Below are 23,972 nucleotides of genomic sequence, written 5' to 3' on the forward strand. Positions count from 1 at the left end.
AGAGAGTAAGAGAGAACTCCTAAAACTCAAAAACTGAAAACACACCACCTATTTCAGAAAATGGGCAAAAAATATGAAAACACATTTCTCCAAAGAAGTTATGCAAATGGTAAATAAATATAAAAAATGCTCAAACTCCCTGACCAACAGGAAAATGCAAACCACAACTATGAGATACCACCTCACACTTACATTTATTAGGATGGCTGCTATCAAAAAAACAGAAAGCAACAAGCATTGGCAAGGACACAGAAAAACTGGGATCCTTGTACACTGCTGGTGAGACTGGTGGTTAAAAATTAAAAGTAGAGGGGCATCTGGGTGGCTTGGTTGAGCTTTCTACTCTTGATTTCAGTTCAGGTCATGATCCCAAGGTTGTAGAATAGAACCTTGCTTAAGATTCTCTCTCTCCCTCTGCTCCCTACCTACTAATGCTCTCTCTCTCTCTCTGAAAAATTTTTAAAATAAAAAATTAATAAAAATTAAAGGTAGAATTACCATATGATCCAGCAATCCATTTCTGGGTATATACTGAAAGGAATTGAATGCAGGGTCTCGAAAAGATATCTGCATATCCACGTTATAGCAATGTTATTCACAACAACTAAAATGTGGAAGCAACTCATATGTCTACTGATGGATGAATGGACAAGCAAAATGTGTATACAACGAAATATTAAGCTGCCTTAAAGAAAAAGGAAATGCTGATATATGTTACAACATGGATGTCCTTAAGGACATTATGGTAAGTGAAATAAGCCAGTCACAGAAAGACAAATGCTGTATGATTCTACTTATATAAAGTACTCAGAGGAGTCAACATCATAGAGACAAAAGTAGAATGGTGGTTTCCAGGGGCTCAGGGGACAAAGAAGAGGGATATAGAGTTTCAGTTTTACAAGATGAAAAGAGCTATGGAGACCTATGGTGGTCAAAGTTATACAACATCATGAATGTATTTGATACCACTAAACCATACATGTAAAAATATTTAAAATGATAAATTTTATGTTAAGTGTATTTTACCACAATAAAAATTTTGGGGGGAAAAGTATAAAAATTACAAAGAAAGAAGTAAAACAGTTATTATTCAAAGACCCAACTATTTAGAAAACCCAAAAGAAGATAAAATAAACGATTAGGTCAAAAATATAAAGCCAATATTTAAAAAATTAATTAGATTTCTATATTCTAGAAACAAAAAATTAAATAAAAATATAATAAGAGCATAAAAACACTGAAACTGGAATAACAAAAGATGTAAAAGATTTCTACTTTGAAAACTATAAAACACTGCAGAGAGGAATTAAATAATACCTAAATAAATGGATGAATAAACCATATCAATGCACTGAAAGCATCAATACTATTAAGAGGTCAATTATTTCCAAACCGACCTACACTTTCAAGGTAATCCTAACCAAAATCCCCATGGGCTTTTTTTTTTCTTTTAAGGGAAGGGGGTAGATAGCAACAATCTGACTCTAAAATCCATTAAAAAAATGCAAAGGGCCTAGAATAGTCAGAAGAATCTTCAAAGAAGACTCATACTACCAAATCATAAGATTTATTGTAAAGCTATTATAATTGAGGCACTGTAGTGATGGTACTAAGACCAAATAGTCCAATGGCATGGAATGAAGAGTTAAGAAAGAATGCCACAGTATATGGTCACCTGATTAATGACAAAGGCACCAATGTAGTACAGTAGAAAAAAGATGGGTACTGAGTCAACTTCTAGCAATAAAAAAGGGGGGGTTAACCCATACCCCTTTAGTGCATACACAAAAAATAATTTGAAAAAGATCATAGACTTAAATATAAAAGGCAAAGCAATAAAACTTCCAGAATAAAACACAAGAGACAAACTGCCTTCATAACCTTGGTTATGCAAAGGTTGTTGAACAGGACATAAAAGCACTATTTGGGAAAAAGAATATTAGTAATCTGGACTTTATTAAAATTTAAACTTCCATTCATCAAAACACACATCGAGGGATGCCTGGGTGGCTCAGTCAGTTAAAAGTCCAACTCTTGATTTGGCTCAGGTCATGATCTCAAAGTGGTGAGACAGAAGCCTCACCCTGGGTGTGGAGCCTGCTTAAGATTCTCTCTCCCTCTCCCTCTATTGGTCCCCTGCTCACTTTCTCTCTCAAAACAAACAACAAAAACAGCAAAAGTAAAAAAAAAAAAAAAAAAAAAGCAAGCAAAAGAGAAGAAGAAATTACTTGCAATGCATATACCTAACAAAAAACTTATATTCAAAATATTTAAAAACCCTACAAATCAGTAAGAAAAAGAGACAATTTAAAAATTGGTCAAGAGACATAAACCAACATTTCACAGAAGAGGACAGACAAATGTCTGAACAAACATTTGAAAAGATTTTCAACATCACTGGTCATCAGGTAACCACAAATTAAAACCAGTATGATTCTACTACAACCCTACTGAAAGTTAAAAAATACCAGCAACCAGGTGTTGGTACTGGTGAAGATGTGGAATAACTGAAACCTCCATACATGGCTGGTCTACAGTGAAAACTGAAATGGGTACTTTGAAATACCAGCAATTCCACTCATGGATATATTGCCAAAAAAAGCTGAACACCCTATCAATCAAAAAATAGAGATAGTACACCGTATGTTAACTATATTGGAATTAATATAAAAAATAAAAATTGAGATGTGTTAAAAAAGAGAAAAAAGAACATAGTAGCTTTATTCAAAATAGTTCAAACTGGATACAAACCAAGTGTCTACAAATAGGAGGACAGATGAAGAAATTATAGCAAATTACTGCAACAGAATGTGATATAGCAAAGAAAAACTACCCCCCCCAGGAATGAATCTCACAGTCATAATGTTGAGTAAAAGAAGCCAGACAGAAAATAGGATATACTCTATGATCACATTTATACACAATTCAAGAATAAAAAGAAATATCTGTGATGATAAGTTCAGAGGCATGATTAACTTCGGGGGATACAAACTGGGAAGGGAACACGGGAGTCTTCTGGGTGTCAAAAATATTTTATAGCTTAACCTTTGTGGTAATTTTATGGGTATGTGTATGTTAAAAATTCACTGAGCTGTACATGTTAAGACTTGTGTACTTTAGTGATATATTCTTAGACAGCAACAAAATGTTTAAAAGAAAACAGAGAGAGCAAATTCAAGGCTTTTTTTTTTGGTCTTGAGAACCAAACATGCCACTCACATGTGTGATGTTCAGACCAGTGTGTAATGGCAAATGATGCCTTCCTTTCCTGAGCATTACAAAGTTCTCAGAGTAGCAGAGAAATCTACAAATAGTCTTCTTAGATGCTAGAAAAGGGCCACCTCTGTTAGTGGAAAAAATGAAGTCTCAGAAGTGGACATACAGAAATGAAGAGCTGGGGCACTTGGGAGGCTCGGTCGGTTGAGTGTCCAGCTTCCGCTCAGGTCAGGATCTCACGGTTCGTGGGTTTGAGCCCCATGTTGGGCTCTGTGCTGACAGCTAGCTCAGAGCCTGCAGCCTGCTTCAGATTCTGTATCTCCCTCTCTCTCTGACCCTCCCCTGTTCCCACTGTCTTTCTCTCTGTCTCTCAAAAATAAATAAAGAACATTAAAAAAAATTTTTTTTAAATGAAGAGTTTCCCTACGAAGCACACAACCCTGCAAATGTCACAGAGTATATACAATTAGGCATCAATTCCATTTCCAATTTGAGATGACCTGCTTTCATCATGCAATGCTTATTCTTCTCTGATTATTAGAACTTGTGGATAAAGACAATGGAATGAAGTAGTATCACAATCTTCTTCACCCAACACCTAACAAAATAACCAAAATGTATATGTATGTGGTGGTGGAAGTATAGGGAATGTGAAACAGAAGATTAAGATTTATGTGGCACAATTACTAACTAACCCATACCTTCATCCACCAGGAAAAGGTAAGTAAAAATAATAAGTATAAACTTAAAAAATAATAACAATAAATAAATAAACAGGGGAGCCAAGGTGGCTCAGTCAGTTAAGCATCCAACTCTTGGTTTCCACTCAGGTCATGATCTCATCGTACAGAGTCGAGCCCCAAATTGGGGTCCACACTGGGGTGGAGTCTGCTTGGGATTCTCTCTCTTTCTCTCTCTCTCCCGATCTCTCTGCCCCTCCTCCACTCATGTGCACACATTCTCTCATTCTCTCCCTAAAAATAAACTTCAAAAAATAAGAGGGGCGCTTGGGTGGCTCAGTCAGTTAAGCGTCCAACTTTGACTCACATCATGATCTCACAGTTTGTGAGTTTGAGCCCCATGTTGGGCTCTGTGCTGACAGCTCAGAGCCTGGAGCCTGCTTTGGATTCTGTGTGTGTCCCTCCCCTGATCACACTGTCTCTCTCTGTCTCTCAAAAATAAATAAATGTTTAAAAAAAATTTAAATAAGAAAATAAGAAAAGTAAAATTAATACATACATTAATGGGGTAAAAGTAATAAAATGAAAAACCCAAATAGAAAAAAGCTAACTAATGTTAATTTGCAGCAAAATAAATCAAAGTTCTAAGTGGCTAGCTCTGAAAAAAGTCAAGGGAAAACTTTTCCTCAAGAATAAAAGATACTACATTATGCTCCAGGGCTTCTGGCAGGGCAGAAAAGGTCAGGAGTGCTGACCATCTTCCAGAACTCTGTGCTGTGCTAGGAGAACAAGCACAACTCATGAAAATATGATACATACTAGAGTACTGGGAGTGGGCCATAATACATGATATTGTTCACTCTCCTGAGCCAAACCCAAGAAGGCCTACCCTAAACTAATTCCGTATCTCTTTACCCCAATCTCCTCAGGCTACAGACCAAAGCTCTTGAACAAAATGGAGAAAAAAAGGCATGGCAATTAGGCAATCACAGCATACAGTTTTTGCTTTTGTTTTTATTTAATAAAAAAAGGAACAAGTTATATGACATTTCACTAATGTAATAAAAATGAAAACAAAACCTCCCCCTCAAAAAACATACAAAGACAAAACCCAGAAATTATTAAAGTAATGTTCCACGCTAAAAAATTTAAGAATATAAATTCAGTAGGAGCTCAGTGCATTGAGTGTCCAACTTTAGCTCGGGTCACGATCTCATGATTTTTGAATTTAAGCCCTTATTGGGCTAGCTCTTGTCAGCGCACAGCCTGCTTCGGATCCTCTGTCTCCCACCTCCCTCTGCCCCTCCCAACTCACATTCTCTCTCTCAAAAATAAACATTAAAAAAAAAAAAAAAGAATGTAATTCAATAAATGAAACAAAATATAATGATAAAATATCAAATAAGTGGAAAATGGAGATAAAGAATCAAATTAAAGTTCAAGACACAACTGCAGATCTAAAAGATAAATGAGAGGGACACCTGGGTGGCTCATTCAGTTGAGTGTCGGCTTTGGCTCAGGTCATATCTCATGGTTGTGGCTTTAAGCCTTGCGTCGGCCTCTGTGCTGACAGCTCAGAGCCTGGAGCCTGCTTAAGATTCTGTGCCTCCCTCTCTCTGCCCCTCCCCTGTTCATATTCTGTCTTCCTCTCTCTCTCTCTCTCAAAAATAAACATAAGAAAAAATTAAAAGCTAAATTAGGAACAGCAAGTGACAAATAGATCAAAAACATCAGAGTTAGAGCTTTAAAAAATAATTACAATAAATATTATTACTCTATTACTCTATTACTTTATAGTAACCAGAGGGAAAAAAACACAACAAAGACATAAACAAAGACAAGCTGACATCTGACTAGTAATTGGAGTCCCTAAAGTAAAGGACAAAACAAATGGACAGGAAATGTATATAAATACATAATCTAGATTTTTTTGTATAAAGGAAGAAAGAATCTCAGATTGAAAGGGAGTATCACAGGTGCTTGGAAAGACTGATAAAGAACCAGCAGCATCCAGACATACTCTGGTTAGGTCTGTAATTTCAAGTGTAATATGTTTCTTCAAGCAACAAGTTATTAAAAAAAAAAGTCTCCTCTTAAGCAGAGAACCAGTTTGTTTTTTAGTAATCTCTATACCCAATTTAGGGTTCAAACTCACGACCCCGAGAGAGAGTTGCACACTCAATGGAGCCAGCCAGGAGCCCCAAAGGAAAACCAGTTATTTTTTATCTTTTTAATTCTTCTTTTAAATGCTTATTTATTTATTTTGCGAAAGAGAGAGAGAGAGGGAAAGAGAGAACACACACAAGCAGGGGAGGGGCAGCAAGAGTGAGAAAGGGAAAATTCCAAGCAGACCACACTGTCAGCACAGAGCCCGACTCAGGGCTCAATCTCATGAATCATGAGATCATGACCTGAGCCGAAATCAAGAGTCAGCTTCTTAACCAACTGAGCCACCAGGCATCTCAGAGAAGCAGTTTGTAATTAAAGGAATACTGTAGCAACAAACCATTTGGGACTCTCAAAAAATTTTTATTCATTTAAACATTTGTTAAGAATTTCTTTCCTGGTAAGAAAAATAAAAGAGACAGTAAATGAAGCAATGAATCTTCTTCCTTAATAAACTGAAATAAGCTCTCATTTAAGAGCAAAAGTGACTCTAATAACAAATAGGACATGCCTGGGTGGCCCAGTCAATTGAGCATGTGACTTTGTTCAGGTCATGATCTCATACTTCATGATTTTGAGCCTTATTTTGAGCTCTGTGCTAACAGCTCAGAGCCTGGAGCCTGCGTCGACTTATTTGTCTTCTTCTCTCTACCCTGCCCCCACTCATAAGCGCATGCTCTCTCTCTCTCAAAATACTAAAATTTTTTTTAATAAAAAAACACAAATGGCAGAATTCCTATGACAAATGACATAAAGCAGTGAATAAATTTGAGGTATATAAATAACTTGATTTTTATATGTTGTGAACAATTACTATGATAAATTTAGCTAACATCCATCACCTCAAATACTTACCAAAAATAGGAAAAAAAGGCTATTTTCCTTGTGATGAGAACTTTTGGAATCTAGTGTTAGCAACTTTCAAATATACCATATAGTAGTGTTAGCTGTAATCATTATGTTGTACACTACATCCTCAGTACTTATTTCTAACTGGAAGTTTGTACCTTCTGACCACCTTCATCCAATTCCCTCACTGGTAACCACAAACCTGATCTTTTTCTGTAACTGATATTTTTTGCTACAAGTCATTTAAAAACCCACCTAAAAGGTAAAGCTTTGTTTGTCAAGAACTATGAAATATTGTTTAGATAATGATAAATCATAAAGCATGGCTGATACAGGAAATGATAGTTCACAGGCTGTATCTGTTCAAATTCACTTCAGATAAAATTAATTCATCCACAATAAACAATGCATTACGACAAGTTCTGAGACAGAAAATAGGTGACTCAAGATTATATATACAGGCATTCTGATGTTTGGGTATTTAAGGCAACAAATGTTCTCAAACATGAAAGAACCCAACAAACACAGAATCTAAAGCCTTCCTTAAACAAAAACATGTAACAATGAAATATGTAGAAATTAGTAGTAATCACTGAATCCAACGAGGTACAGGACTAAAGCCAAACAACGGAGGGTGGAAGGGTACAAGGGTGGAAAACGGCTGTAGATCTGCAAGGGGAAATAACAGAAGCAACACAATTCAGGAGGTAGAGAACAGAGCAGGAGAAGTTTAAGACAGACCATCATCTCATTTTTCAAAGCAGGGAGTCAATTCAAACCATCTAAAATAGTGACTCAGTTTCTCAATAATTTAGTATCTTTAACTTTAGATCTTTTTAGGATCTCTGAGTGGGAAGAACAATATCTAAGATTTGGGAGTTCTTACTTTTTCTGTTTCATTTGATAAATATTTTATTCAAATAACATTAAAGTTAATATTCAACTATTATGATTCAAAATTTACCAAATTTAAATATATTTCACATGCTCAACTATTATACATTTTTATGATTTCGCATTAGTTTTTTCTAATAAATTCAAATGAAAATAAATTAAACATTTTAATCACACAGATGTTCAGTATAATCTTATCCATAAAAAAATCATTCTATTTTCTAGCCATCCATTCAGACTTACACTAAATATACACAAAGAATTATGTGGAATGCTAATAAAATATTAACAACTGTTTATTTCTGAGGGGTTTAGATTTGGGGTAATTTATTTCTTTATTCTATTTTTTGGTATTACTTGGATTTTAAACAAGCATGTATTATATTTATAATATAGTTGTTTTTTTGTTCTTTTAAATGAGAAAAACAACTGTTTGACCACTATAATCTTTCCTCTCCTCAGATGGAGAGTTAGTCCATAATCAAAAGAATATGTTTCACCTTAGCAAAAAAAACCCTCAATGCAGAAGTGCTGCCGTATCAACAAGAACACAAAACCTCAACAGAAGCTTCAAGCTTTGAATTTTCTCTTTCTGGGCTCAGTAGTACCTAAATGAACAGACTTTATCATCAACAAATGTATGATATCTCCAAAAGAAGCCCCAACTCGTACCTTTACAACAGGATGTCCCCCGGTAGATGCTTTTACTGCTCCTCGGCTACCTTCGGTTTCATAATGGGCTCGATGATGAGTTTTAGGTTGCACTTCTATTTTCAGTTCACATTGTCCAAAATGAGTTGGTAAAGGCCAGTCTAGTGGAGGTAATGAAGATGTGCTATAAACGAAACACACAAAAAATGCATTTCACCATGCTATTATTGCCAAGCAATGATTTAGATCCTTTCTTTGCCAGCAACCAACATTTCCTTCCTCCTGTGACCTTGAAACAGAGTAGTCCAAAATAAAACTTCATTTAGTAAGTTATAACATTGGATATGATGGGTACTTAACAAATAATTCTATAACCCAAAGAATAATATCATTTATTTCATTTACATTTTGGTTTCCTGTATTTTTTAAAAATGACAAATTCTAACATTTTGTAAAACTGAATGGTTCTCAACTATTGTGTACATAATTGTAAAAACAATCAAAAGAATAATTTTTAAGCAAAAATGTCCATCTCTGTGTATGTGTTATCAGTGTCTAAGGATCCGAGTATCCCTGTATCTCAGTATATATGTCTCCATCTCTGGTGTGTGGCTCTAGAAGTTAGTCTATTGTACATGTTGCTTATCCACTTTCTCCCTATTGCTTGTTTCCCTGTTTCTCTAAAATACTGTATACTGCTCACAGGCAGCAATATACTGCAATTTGAGGCACAAATTTAATTTCACTACACACTTGGCTAAAAAAGTATAAGGTCTATCACTGCAGCACTCTAAATATCAATTTTATAGAAAATGTCAGTTGATGAATAAGAAAATTTAAACAGCTTAAAGGGATATAAGTTCATTTAGATCTATTAACAATGAAAATATGAGATTTAGAAAAGAAACAACTTATATGTCTGTAGGTCAAATATTTAAAGGACCAAAACTACAATAATTTATTTAAAAATATCTTTTTGGGGCACCTGGGTAGCTCAGTTGGTTGAGTGTCCAACATTGGCTCAGGTCATGATCTCTCAATTCAGGAGTTTGAGCCCCACATCAGGCTCACTGCTGTCAGCCAGTCAGCACAGAGCCGCTTCAGATCATCTGTCCCCTCTCTCTCTGCCCCTCCCCCGCTTGCACTCTCCCCTCCCCCAAAAAAAGCAAAAAAATATATATATATATATTTTTAGTGACTAGTGAAACTGGACTTTTAAAGGTCTCTTCCACCTCTGAAATGCTACCATTCTTACACTGCTTCATTCATTTACTGCTAGTATTCCTAAATTGCTTCTCTGAATAGCCTCAGCCTAGCTTTACTATTATGAAGCTCAAAGGTATTAATTTTTATTAGTCTGAAAAAACTTCAACTCTCAGCTAGTTTCTATACTTGTTCCGCAGACTTAAGCAAACCCCTAAAAAGATTGAGATCATTTTCAAAAGGAGAATGATAGGCTCAAAGATGTCTTCAATACCATAATTCCACATTACATTTTCCTAAAGATGTGGATGTAGAAATAAACACTCACACCAATGAAAAAGCATTTTAGAGAAGCAAACAAATCCAACTCCACCATGTGCAGGTTTAATACATAATAAAAGTTGTCTTTTCTAAACAATTATATAGACTAGATTGATTCTGTAAAATAGGACTGTGATAACTGATAAGTCCTTTGGAATGAGGTGTACCGTTCTTACTCCAGTTCTTATCTAGAATTACTTGCTCTTACACTCATTTGTTTACTTACTCTTACACTGTCCTCTGTTTCAGCTCCTAGTTAAACTCAAAATTCAAATATATATTCATATATATACAACTAATACATAATATATGTGAACAAACAAATATAATTAATATATATTATATATTACATACATTAGAAAATAATGTTTACATAAACTTTTATTTAAAATGTGCAAGTTAGACTTTTGTTTATTTGTAATTATTTTAGACTGGGGTAAGGCTTTCAAATTAACACAAAATCCAAAACCCATGCAGAAAACAAATTTAAATACAAAAAATGTTTAAATTTCTCTACAAAAGTCAAATTTATAAAGTCAAAAATTAAAAAATAAATTATGAAAAAACTTGCCACAATATACAAATTTCATTTGTATAATAAGGTCCTAAAAATATAAAAAGCCTGTTCCCAATTAAGTTTTTTTTAGTAATTTAACTCATACTATAATCAACCTTTTACAAAAAGCTTTTTAGATAAGAAAAATCTTTCTAGGAAATTCTTCAATATAATTTATTATCTACAATTAATATATGTTTTTATATATTATTATCTATAATTCATATATTTTTAAAATGACAAGCCTAGCCTATCTTAAGGCTTTTTAAGACTAAAAGGAAAATAAATGCAGACTTTAACTGATTTGTCTAGAAGATAATGGAAAACAAGGGGGGCCATCAAACCATTCCATATAGATGATGCAGTTACATGCCACCAGTAACACATAAGCATGAAAAATGACCAGCAGCAATTTCCATCAACTCACCGAAATATTGGGGTGTGGCCAGGCTTTGGTTTGCTCCAGGTAAAAGGTGAAGGAACTGAAAGAAACTGGTCACCAGATGAATCTTTCTTTAAAGGATACTGAGATCCAAGGCCATCATCTATTGAAGTCTCCCGGGATGGTGATAAACTCCCTTGGTCATCTGAACAGAGCTCTAATTTTCCTGGTAGTATGGTAGCTTGATCTTCTGAAGTCTTCCTTGTTTTCAGAGGGATATCAGTCTCTAAACAGTACTGAAAGGGAAAAAGTGCAGGGCCAAGGCCTGATCCACCCTGGACAGAAGCATTAAGCCAGGTGTCTTCTGTTACACTTCCCCTGGGGGAGTGACCAGGAGAAGGAACAGGTGAATGATGGGGTGAAAGGGACCCAGCATAACAAACCTCAGCACTGGAGTGCCGTCGCTTCCCACAGGGGGAAGTAGGCCTTGATGAGGGTCCTGAGGCTGGCCTGGGGCTCAGCCAATTCTCATCAGTGACACTAGATCTAGGAGAGTGGCAGGGAGATTGCCTGGGTGACAAGGAGTGTCCAAGTCCATACTGTTGATGCCAGGACTCTTCTCCAGGACAACCTCCTGGTGAGCCACCAGGAGAAGTCAGAGGGGATCCGAGAGTAAATCGGGCAGCAGCTTCATTCAACTCCGAATCCACATCATCATAAATATGTGAAAGAGATTCACAAGAAGATGCATCTGAGAACCAGCTCCTAGAAGAGATGCTGCTGGCAGGACTAGGACTAAGGGAAGACTCCCGGTAGGATGGCTCAAGAGGAAGATAGAGATGATCTCTAGAAGGCCTTTCCAAATATTCCCTTTCTGGATCATTTATATGTAGGTCATCTTCATGAGTATCTATTTCTTGATGACAGTTAGGAGAGATGGATGTAATCTGAATACTTGGACATTCAAAGGGTTTGGGACCACCTAATGGGCTGTACTTAGATTCAGGAATCTCACAAGTTCCTTCATAGTTTTTGTGACCTTGGAGCTGAAACGATGGTGACAAAACAGAAGAGTGAGACGGTAATCCATGATGTGGTAAGCAAAGTGGTGAGTTTAAAGTAGATGGAGGTGGATCTACATTAAAGATGTAAATGGATGCACAATCATCTGGCTCAAGATCTATGGGGGGAAAGCAAAACAAAAACAAAAACAAAAAAACAGAAAAAAAAGAAAAAATCAACAAAACAAGAAATTAGAAAATTTAGATGTACAAATTACTAGATGAGAAAGTAAATAATAATATTGAGAGAAAAAAGTCGGACATAAAATGTGTACCATTAGCTCCACTAAGAGAATGGTGTGTATGTTTTATTTACTTTCAAATCACTTCTTTGCCAGAACCAACAATGTGTTGTTGTTGTTGTTATTTTTAAGTAATCTCTACACCCAATGTGGGGCTCCAACTCACAACCCCAAGATCAAAAGTCACATGCTCTATCAAATAAGCCAGCCAGGTACCCTGACATGTGTTTTTTTAAAAAAGATATCAGATTATTTCTGCAGATACATGTAATTATTACATATTTATATTTGTCATTATATATGTAATTTTTTTATTTCCATTTTCTAAAATGAGAATCAGAAACCATCTGAAAATAAATGCTTCTATGAAAAAAATCATATCCATAGTTCCAAAAAACATTCATAGGATTATAAAATGATATAATCACATAAATTCAGCCTCATCTGGGGTGTGCAAGTTAAAATGGTATTAATGACAGAACAAAGTCTTTGAAAGGTTTTTAGTTATAAGCACACACACTACTAAGTTTACTAATGAAAAGAATTACAGTCTCAACTCAGGAGACCTAGATTCTGTGAGTTCTTAGTCATATTATTTAACCTCAGGCCTCAGTTTCCTTGCAGTAGTCCCAGAACTTTTTGTTGAAGAAATTTTTATGATTAACAGTAGCTTTTTTCTCCACCATCATACCATCAAGAATTCACATCTTTAAATAGAGCAGACCAGGTTGCAAGAGCCACATGATCCCATTGGGTCCTTTAACTCAACTAGAAAATAACTCATGACAGCTTTTAACTTATGATAGATTATTAAAGTAAACCTCATAATGGTATAACTTTTTAAATGTGGTTAGTGGTGGTACCTGGGTGGTTCAGTGGGTTGACCATCTGACTTCAGCTCAGGTCACGACCTCACGGTTTGTAGGTTCGGGCCCCGCATCAGGTTATGTGCTGACAGCTCAGAGCCTGGAGCCTGCTTTGGATTTTCAGATTGTTTCCCTCACTCTCTGTCCCTCCCCTGATGGGTGTGTGTGTGTGTGTGTGTGTGTGTGTGTGTGTCCGTGTCCATGCGTGTGCACACGCGCGTGCGTGCTCTCTCTCAAAAATAAACATTAAAAAATTTAAAAATATATTTAAAACATTCGATTAGTGAACACATTCAGTAAAGAATTTTTACATGTACTATGTAACAAAACCCCCTAAGTTTTAAACCCTGGCTCTGCTATTCCAAAGCTTTGCAAACTTGGACGAGTTATTGAACCTGCTTGAACCTCAGTTTTCCAAGGCAGTCTCTTTTTCTATAAAATTGTCAAGAGGTGAATATCAACATCAACTAAAGCACACAAGACAATATGAAGACAAGCAACCTAATATAATGACTAACATTTAGCAAGAACTCACTACATGTTAAAGACCTCATCTTTCCCTTTTTAAAATTTGAGATGGGTATGTTATATTCTTTTTTTTTTTTAACTCTGAAGTATTTCCTAATAAACTGAAACATCCTTTTAAGCACATCACTCACACAATTCTCTCACTCCACTTAGTGAATCAAAATAAGCAGGAAGATCAGAGCTCCAAAGAAGAAAACCTACATTTGACATTAAAAGAAGGGGGGGGGCTTTTAAAAATAAATGTAACAAAAGAGGGAGAAAAAAGCTTTTAAAAATAAACGACTGTGGTAAGCATAGCATAATGTACAGAGATACTGAATCACGATGTTGTACATCTGAAACTAACATAACACTGTGTTTCAACGATATTCAAATAAAAATAAATTACTTAATTAAACAACAAAAAGAAGAGGTCTGGGGGAAATCGGAAGTGACTTCGAGTGGATATTGATTTCTTTCTGGACTGATGGAATGTTCTAATATTGACTGTAGTGGTGGTTATACTACTCTGTAAATATTGTATGGTATGGTATGTGAATTACATCTCAATAATACAGTTATAAAAATATAAATAAAAACAGTATTGTGTGTGTATATATTTTTCAACTTTTAAGTAAACTCTGCATCCAACATGGGGCTCGAACTCATGACCCGGGGATCAAGAGTTTCATGCTCTACCAACTGAGCCAGCTAGGCATCCCTAGTATTATGCATATTTTATCACAATTAAAAATGATTTTTAGGGGCACCTGGTGGCTCAGTCAGTTAAGCATCCAGCTTCATCTCAGGTCATGATCTTGCAGTTCATGAGTTCAAGCCCTGCGTCAGGCTCTGTGCTGACAGCTCAGAGCCTGGAGCCTGCTTTCGACTCTGTGTCTCCCTCTCTCAAAAATAAACATTATTTCCCCTGCTCATGCTCTCTCTCTCAAAAATAAATAAACATTACAAAGAAATTTTTAAAAATACAGTATCTAACTCTTAAAAAATGATTTTTAAATGTTAAAAACAGGGGTGCCTGGGGGTCTCAGTCAGTTGACCGTCCAACTTTGGCTCAGGTCAGATCTCACAGTTCATGTGTTCGAGCCCTACATAGGGCTCTGCGCTGATGGCTAGCTCAGAGCCTGGAGCCTGCTTTGGATTTTGTGTCTCACTCACTCTCTATCCCTCCCCTGTTCATGCTCTGTCTCTCAAAAGTAAATAAATGTAAAATAAATAAATAAAAAATAAATAAGTTTTTAAAAAGTAATAAACATTTAAAAAATTTTTATGTCTTTATTTTGAGAGAGAGAGAGAAAGCAAGTGAGCTAGAGCGAGCAAGTGGGGGAGGGGCAGAGAGAGAGGGAGACACAGAATCTACAGCAGGCTCCAGGCTCTGATATGTCAGCACAAACACTGACATGGGGCATTTCTTTCTTATCTGACTTTAAGAAAATCATAAACAAATGTGATCACCTAACACTTAACATTTCCATGTATATATCTGTCTACATATGTATATATTTTTACATAGCCGTGGACCATAATACTTTGGCAGTTTTTTCCTTAACCTTTTATTAAAATGCACAATACATCATAAAAGTGCACACATCATATACAGCTTGACAAACTGTCACATAAGACATACCCTATAACATTACCCTTAAAAAAATTCCAGGGGTGTCTGAGTGTCAGTTGGTTAAGTGTCCAACTTTGGCTCAGGTCATGATCTCATGATTCATGGGTTCAAGCCCTGCATCGGGCTCTGTGCTGACAGCTCAGAGCCGTGGAGCCTGTCTTCAGCTTCAGTGTCACCCTTTCTCTCTGCCCGCCCCCCCCACCTGCACTATGTATCTCTGTCTCCCAAAAGCCCCACTTTGGCTTGCTTCCAAGTCATTACCTTTCCAAGGTTACCAAAAGAAACCAATATACTGACTTCTAACAGCCTAGATTTGTTTTGCCTGTGTAACATAAAACCTTGTCCTTTAATGTTTTTTATATTTTATTGAGGCTTATAAGAAATTCCTAAGCAATTTTCAAGGTCATGTAAAATGTCAAGTCAATGATCATAGCTATTTCCTACTTTTTATTTTTATAAATAATGTAGCATTGAACATCTGTATACATACAGCTTTTTCTCTTCTTTTGAATCCCTCTCCAAGAATAAGTTCCTAAAGGTAGAGTTACTAGACCTTAGGGCAACCATTTTTAACACTCCTACTATGGAGAGACATTTGTTTTAGAAGACTTGTTTTAATATGTATTACTAGGACATGTATATCAGTTTTACTTTAGTTTCTCCAATCAGGATGTTAATGTAATTTAAGACTTAAATGGTTCTGTATGAAATACAATGTTTCTAGGCTGCAAAAACCAGACAAACCAATTGAAAGTACCTGAAGGGAGGGAGGGTATTTTCCAACATAACAAGAGGTCCAAAGGTAGGACAACTCCAGAACTGGTTATTTCACCAGTTCAACAAGGTCACTGATAAATCAATTTCTTTGTATATTCCCATTTTGTCACTTCTAGGATGCTGCTAACTTTGTGGTGTTCACTTTTCAACAATATATATGTGTATTTTGTCCTAAATCAGAAGCAAAGTGATCATTCATTTAAAAAACACTCTTTGAGTGGCATTATTTAACAGGCATGTTCTAGATACTGAAAACACAAGAGTAGACAAAACAAAGTCCCCATTCTCATAGAAATTACATTCTACTGTGAAAAATAATAAAAGGAAATTTCATTTAAAATGGAGTTAGGAGGCCAGCAGGGGGAGCTCTCACACCCTACAAGTGTGAGAATGCACAATTGCAGAATGAACGGGAAGTTAGGAACACTCCAAGTGGACACCAGTTTGGGTTTGTTTGTTTTTTTAATTTTTTAATGTTTATTTATATTTGAGAGAGAGAGTGTGTGTGTGAACAGGCAAGGAGCAAAGAGAGAGGGAGAGGCAGAATCCAAAGCAGGCTTCAGGCTCCAAGCTGTCAGCACAGAGCCTGACATGGGGCTCAAACTCCTAAACTGCAAGACATGACCTGAGCAGAAGTCAGACACTTAACCAACTGAGCCACCCAGGCGCCCCAAGTGGATACCAGTTTACCATTCCAAAGAGGAAGAAGTTTTTCTCCTTCACAGGCAACCAACCAGCCAATGAGAGGGTGTCACAACTCAGCCAATGACAAGCTAGTATATTCCAAACTCCAATTAATGTCAAAGGACTTTTCCTTTAGAACAGTCCTCGTAACTCCCCCACCTTCCTCCGTAAAAGAGCTCTCCTCTCCTTTGTTCTCAGATTTGCCTATGGTTTTGCCATTGCTTGCTTGCCCCAAATCACAATTCCCTGCTATTCTGAATGAACCCATGTTTTGCTGGTAAAATAACTGATTAGTTGATATATTTTTTTAAGTAGGCTTCATGCACAGCATGGAGCTCAATGCGGTGAACTCCTCACCCTGAGATCAAGACCTGAGGTGAGATCAAGAGGGATGCTTAACCAACTGAGCCAATAAGCCAACCTTATTTTTAAGGTTATGTCAGGTAGTGATACTTACTATAAGGAAAAATCAAACATGTAAGGAGAACAGAAGTGAGACAGGGGCCAAATTAATTTAGATAAGGGGGTCAGAAAAAGATTTTCCCCAATATTTAGGAATATTTCTCCAAAAGGATATGAGGAGCTGAGCTATACAGAAATGTACAGGAGGGGTCCCTGGGTGGTTCAGTCAGTTGACTGTTGGACCTTTGATTTTGGTGCAGGTCATGATCTTGCCATTGTTAAGATGGAACCCTGAATGGGCTCCATGCTGAAAATGAGGAGCCTCTTGGGATTCTTTCTCCCTTTCTGTCTCTCCTCTGCTCACACTCTCTCTCAAAATAAGTAAACATTAAAAAAAGAAGAAGAAATCTATGGGGAAAACACTGCAAGTAGAAGAAACAGTAAGTGCAAACGCTGAAGACAGAAGTTTTGGATTTTTATGAGGAAAAGCAAGAAGGCCAGTGGAAAGGGAACTGAGTGAGGGGATGCAGTAAGGACTGGGGGTAGAGGAACACTGGCTAGTAAAGTGAGGCCTCAGAGAAAAAGACATTACAAATGGTTTTTATTAAGAGATGAGAAACTACTGGAGGGTTCTAAGCAAAGGAGTGTCATGATCTGATATATTATAATGTGAGACTACTGTAATAATCCAGGCGCAAAATAATGGAGCATAGGACCTGGGTGGTGGTAGGTTATAAAAGTAGAAGAAATAGTAAGAACTGAGTTGTGGTTTTTGTTTTGTTTTAGTTTTTAAGGTAAAGTTGACAGAAATTAGACTGAATGTGATAGAGAGAGTAAAGTCAAGGATGATACCAAGGTTTAGGGCCTTTACTATTATGAGAACAGTATTCCTAATTACTGAAATGAAGAAGAAATGTGAGATAAATGTGGAAGACAGAAAATCAAAAATTCTACTTTGGACATAAATGTGAGATGCTAATAAGCTTTCCAAGTGGAGACAGCAATGAGATAGTTCTACCTAAAGTCTCAGGTTGGCCATACAGATTTGGGAGTCATTAATCTATAAATAAAATTTAAGGTTATTAAGACTAGGAGAGAGGAGCAAGGAGTAAATGCAGATGGAGAAGAAAGCAGGCAAGTGAGGCAAAGGAGATTCCAAAGTTTAGGAATCAGGGAGATAAACAAAAATGAGGAAGGAGAAGGAATGGTCACCTAACTAGAAGAAGAACCACAAAAATGAGGCATCCCAGAAACCAAGTGCTCATTCATTCAACAACTATTTATAATATCATTATTTTCTAGGATTGTTCTAGATGCTAGTTATATGAATAGTAAATAAGATACAAATAGCAAATGCATGCATGGCTCCTGCCCTCATAAAGTATACAATATCAGAGGAGACTGACAAAAGCACAAATTAAACATTGTAACTACTACTAAGCGGTAGAAATTTCAGAGACTAAAGAAGAAACCTAGTTTACAGAAAGTACAAAGATGGCCTTTTTGAGAAGGTGGCATATAAGCTAAAACCTAGAAGATTAATATGAACCAGCAAACAATGAAAGGGGGGTGAGTATGGGCAGGCATCGGTGGAGAACAGAAGGGGACAGCATAAGCAAACACTGAGTCAGATATTATTTGATTTCTTTGAGGAAGTGAAAGGCCCAATATGTGGCTGAGCTAACAATAGAAGAGAAAGAACTGAAAAGAAACAAAACCTAGAATGATCACAGTAAAATATGCGAATTTTATTCTAAGGATAATGGAAACCATCAGAGAGTTTTAAAAGGGGAGTAACATTTTATATTTGAGAGTATAAATTTATATTATATTTGAGAATAACAGACCATTGCATATCTAGTACCCAGTAGGTTCCTAATGTTTATTAGGTCTATAGTACTATATCTGCCAAAACTGTTGTCTTAGATGTCTTAAAACATTGCAGAGATCTGAGTACAAAATTTGGGAATGTGATGCTTCATCTTCCTCCCAAGTGTCACCAAAGCCCAAGCTCTGGAAAAATATGGGCAGTTGCTATAATCTCTCCACAATAAGTAATTCTAGGTCCAGATTTCCAACTCTAGAATTCTCAAATTCATGGTGCTTCAGAAATTTGACCACCTCAAATTTTATTTGCTCGGTTCCTACAGCCATCAGGGAACCCCACACAAAGATGTGGCAATATATAAATGTCTTAAAACAGCAAAATATAGCCCATAGACCAAACCTAGCCTCCACCTGTTTCTGCACAGCCTACAAGCGAAGAAAAGTTTCAAATGCTTGAAAAAAAAATCAAGTAATACTGTTTTATGACACATAAAATGATATGAAGTTCAAATTCTGATGTCCACAAATAAGGTTTATTGGAATATATCCATGCTCATTCGCTTATGTATGGATATGGGTACTCTCCTGCTACAAGGGTTGAGCTGAGCAGCTGTGAGAAATAACTGCTTGGTGCACTAACAAATCTCATCCCAGTGACACAGTTCTAACAACAGCATTTTGAGGGCAATGCATATAAACATACTGCAACACTGTTTTAAACTTAACAGTATAGTCCTGTAAAATCAAAACAGGACAGAGAAAAGGGCACTTCTAAGGCACACTGGAATGTGCATTTTGTTATCAAATTAAATGGCAAAGCATTATGTTTAACATGTTTATCAATGACATTATGGCTGTGCTATAAGAATACCTTATTCATCAGCATTACTGCAGTAAGTTCATCACAATACACCCAACTCACAGGAAAACAAAAAGAAAACTTAGAAAAAAAAAAAAACCAGAATACCTTATCACAGCAGGATTTCTCCACAAAAATAACAAAAAATTAGGCTGCAACCAAAAAACGTTTTTTAATGGCTCATTTGTTAGCCAAGCACACTAACGGTGATTTACTTCAACTGAATGCAGCAACTGAAGAACCTTGCTCAGAGAAAAAAAAACTTGTATTAGACTTTCAGCAAAAATGCTTGATTTAAAAACTGAGAATGGGGGCACCTGGGTGGCTCAGTTAGGCATCCAGCTTCGGCTCAGGTCATGATCTCACAGTTCGTGGGTTCAAGCCCCACATCATGCTCTGTGCTGACAGCTAGCTCAGAGCCTGGAGCCTGCTTCGGATTCTGTGTCTCCCTCTCTCTCTGACCCTCCCCTGCTCATGCTATCTCTCTCTATCTCTCAAAAATAAATAAAAAACATTAAAAAAATTTTAAAAACCTGAGAATGTTGGTAGCAACATCAATAGACAATTACAAAACAAGACAAATGGTTTTCAAGTGGTTTTCCTTAGGTCCTCGTGTAACCAGATGTTACAGTTTCCATTCAATCACTATTTATTTGAAGACTCAAGACAAAACTTAAAAGGACTGAAGAATTAGCCTCTATGAATAGTCTGCATGGAACACCTCTGGGCAAGAATACTTTTGAAAAAGTTGAAAATAACAGTTTAGTACAACTTAAATGGATCCTGTTAGGGTATATAATAACTAGCAGTGGTAAAAATGTATAGAAGAATACTAAGATAATAATACTATGAGAAATTAACCCAAATTAGAAAATGTGGAACAAATGAACAAATTCTTACAAACACACGAATTACCAAAATGGACTCAGAAGAAACAGGAAAATCTCAACAGACCGATACCAAGTAAAGAGACTGAATTGGTAGCCAAAAAATCTCCCCCCAAAAAGTCCAAAACAGCATCACAGGTGAATTCTACCCAACATTTAGAGAACATTCCATGAGACAGTATTACCCTAACAACAAAGCTAGACAAAGATACAAGAATACTACAGACCGGGGGCACCTGGGTGGTTCTAGCTGGTTAAGTGTCCAACTCTTGATATCAGCTCAGGTTGTGATCTCATGGTCATGGGATTGAGCCCCGCTAGAGGTTCTGCACTGACAGCACGCATCCTGCTTAGGATTCTGTCTCTTCCTCTCTCCCTCTACCCTTCCCCTGCATGCTCCTGCTCTCTCACTCTCTCACACTCTCTCAAAATAAATAAACTTAAAAAAAAATACTACGGACCCTATCTCTTATAAATATAGACACAAAAATCCTCAATAAAATACTAGCAAACCAAATCTAATGGCATATTTTTAAATAAAATTTAGCCCAGGAATATGAGGGTGATTTGACAATTGAAAATTAATTACTAGAATGAAGGAAAAAAAATACATGATCATCTGAATTGATATAAAAAAATTTTATAAAATTCAACACTCTTTCATGATAAATGAAAAAAAAAACTAGCAAACTAGGAATAGAAGGGAACTTCCTTAAAATGATCAGGGGATTTATGAAAACCCCACAACTAACATATGTATTAGTGAAAAATTGAAAGCTTTCTCCCTAAGATCAAGAACAAGACAATAATGCCACTTTCATCAGTGCTATCCAACATTGCACTGGAAGTCCTAGCCAAAGCAATTAGGCAATAAAAAGAAATAAAAGGCATCCAAATTGGAAAGGAAGAAGTAAAACTATCTCTTTGCAGATGGCATGATTCTATATATAGAAAACCCCACAGAATCCACAAAAACACAACTAGAGCTAATAAACAAATTCAGGAAAGTTGCAAGGCAGAATATCAACACATAAAATTCAGTTGTGCTTCAATGCCCCAACAAGGAGCAATATAAAAAGTAAATTAAGAAAATAATTCTATTTACAACGACCTCCAAAAGAATACAATACTTAGGAATAAATTTATGTGTACACTAAATACTGCAAAATATTGCTAAAAGAAATTAAGGAACTAAATAAATGGTAAGAATTCCTCTTCCACCCTTTTTTTTTTTTTTTTTGACAAAGAGAGACCACATGAGCAGGGAGGGACAGAGGGGAGAGAGAGAAAATCCCAAGTGGGCTCCACGTCCAGCACAGAGCCCAAGATGGGGCTAGATCCCAAGACTATGGAATTATGACCCAAGCTGAAATCAAGAATCAGATGCTTATCCAACTGAGCTACCCAGGCACTCCAGTGGTTAAGAATTCCCTTGTTCAGGGATTGGAAGATTTAATATTCCACAAAGCAATCTCTACCAAAATTTCAATGACCTTTTCTGCAGAAGACTAATCCTCAAATTTACATGGAACTGAAAGAGGCCCAGAAAAGCCAGAACAATACTGAAAAAGAAAAAGAAAAAAAGAAGTCCCATTTCACAATTCAAAACTTACTACAAAGCAACAATAATCAAAACAGTGTGGTATTGGAGTTAGGATAAACATATCCTTCTAGGGGCGCCTGGGTGGCTCAGCGGGCTGGGCCTCTGACTTCAGCTCAGGTCATGATCTCACATTCATGAGTTCGAGCCCCGTGTCGGGCTCTGTGCTGACGGCTCGGAGCCTGGAGCCTGCTTCTGATTCTGTGTCTCCCTCTCTCTCTCTGCCCCTCCCCTGCTCATGCTCTGTCTCTCTCTGTCTCAAAATAAATAAAAACATTAAAAAAACTTAAAAAAAAAAACATATCCTTCCAAACTAATAAAAGATAAGAGTATAGAAATAAACTAAAACACCAATGGCCAATTTGATTTTTTAAGATGATTAAATGGGAAAAGAATAGTTTCTTAAACAAATGGTGCTAGGACAACCGGATAACCACATAACAAAAGAATGACACTGAATCCCACCTCACACACATAAATTAACTCAAAATGGATCAATGACCTAAATATAAAAGTTAAAGCCATAAAACTGAAAAGAAAACACAGGTGTACACCTTCATGACCTTAGATTGGGCAAAAGATTCTTAGATTTGATATTAAAAGCAGGAGCAATAAAAGAAAAACTGGATGAAATAGACTTCACAAAAATTAACTTTTGTGCATCAAAAGGTAATATCAAGAAAATAAGGGGGTTTGTGGGTGGCTCAGTCGGTTGACTGTCCATCCAACTCCTGATTTCAACTGAGGTCATGATCTCACAGTTCATGAGGTCAAGCCCTGAACTGGGATCTACACTGACAGTGCCAGTGCAGAACCTGCTTGGGATTCTCTCTTTCCTCTCTCTCTGCCCCTCCCATGCACACACACATGCACACTCCCTCTCCCTCTCTCTTAAAATATATATACTTTAAAAAAAGGGAAAAAAAGGACAACCCTTACTTTCCCATAAAAAGAATGAAATCTTGCCATTTATACCTAGAGGGTATTGTGATCTAAAAAATCAAAACAAAAGCCAGAAAAAGACTCATAAATACAGAGAACAAACTGGTGGCTGCCAGGGGGTGAGAGTAGGAGGATGGGCAAAATAGATGAAGGGGATCAAGAGGTACAAACTTCCGTAAAATAAACAGGTCACAAGAATGAGAAGTATAACATAAGAAATATAGTTAATATATAATAACGATGTTTAGTGACAGATGGTATACTTATGTGGTGAACATGAGGTAATGTACAGAATTGTGGAATCACTATGTTGTACACCTGAAATTAAGATAACATTGTATGCCAATTCTACTTCAATAATAGAAAGTTTTAAAAATTTTTTAATATTCATTTTTGAGATAAAGCATGAGCCAGGGAGTGGCAGAGCAAGATGGAGACACAGAATCCAAAGCAGGCCCCAAGCTTTGAGCTGTCAGCACAGAGCCCGACTCGGGGCTCGAACTAACTGATAGTGAGATCATGACCTGAGCCAAAGGCAGATGCCCAACTGATTAAGCCACCCAGATACCCAATAATAAAAATTTTTAAACAAATATTTAAAAACAGTTCTTGAAAAATGCCAGACTCAACAAGTCCCTCTACAGATGATTTTCTGTAATAATGACATCTTCCCTTCAGAAACTTGATTTCCTCCATATATTAAAAAAGAGGGGTACCTGCATGGCTCAGTCGATTGAGCATCTAACTTCAAATCAGGTCATGAT

The 23,972-nt window shown here is 36.5% G+C and overlaps 1 protein-coding gene across 6 annotated transcripts in view; it reads right to left on the reverse strand.

Annotated features, from left to right (window-relative positions):
* Positions 1-23,972, reverse strand: part of NFATC3 (nuclear factor of activated T cells 3) — a 130,322-nt gene that overhangs the window by 81,151 nt on the left and 25,199 nt on the right. For all 6 annotated transcript variants that reach the window (XM_029926366.1, XM_029926367.1, XM_029926363.1 and 3 more), the window contains exons 2-3: positions 10,964-12,098; positions 8,478-8,640 (exon numbers count right to left, since the gene is read on the reverse strand). In XM_029926366.1, coding sequence (XP_029782226.1) covers positions 8,478-8,640; positions 10,964-12,098 — 1,298 coding nt within the window. The remainder of the gene's footprint in view (positions 1-8,477; positions 8,641-10,963; positions 12,099-23,972) is intronic.

The sequence above is a fragment of the Suricata suricatta genome, chromosome 16 (genome assembly GCF_006229205.1).
Source record: "Suricata suricatta isolate VVHF042 chromosome 16, meerkat_22Aug2017_6uvM2_HiC, whole genome shotgun sequence".
Classification (NCBI taxonomy): Eukaryota; Metazoa; Chordata; class Mammalia; order Carnivora; family Herpestidae; genus Suricata; species Suricata suricatta.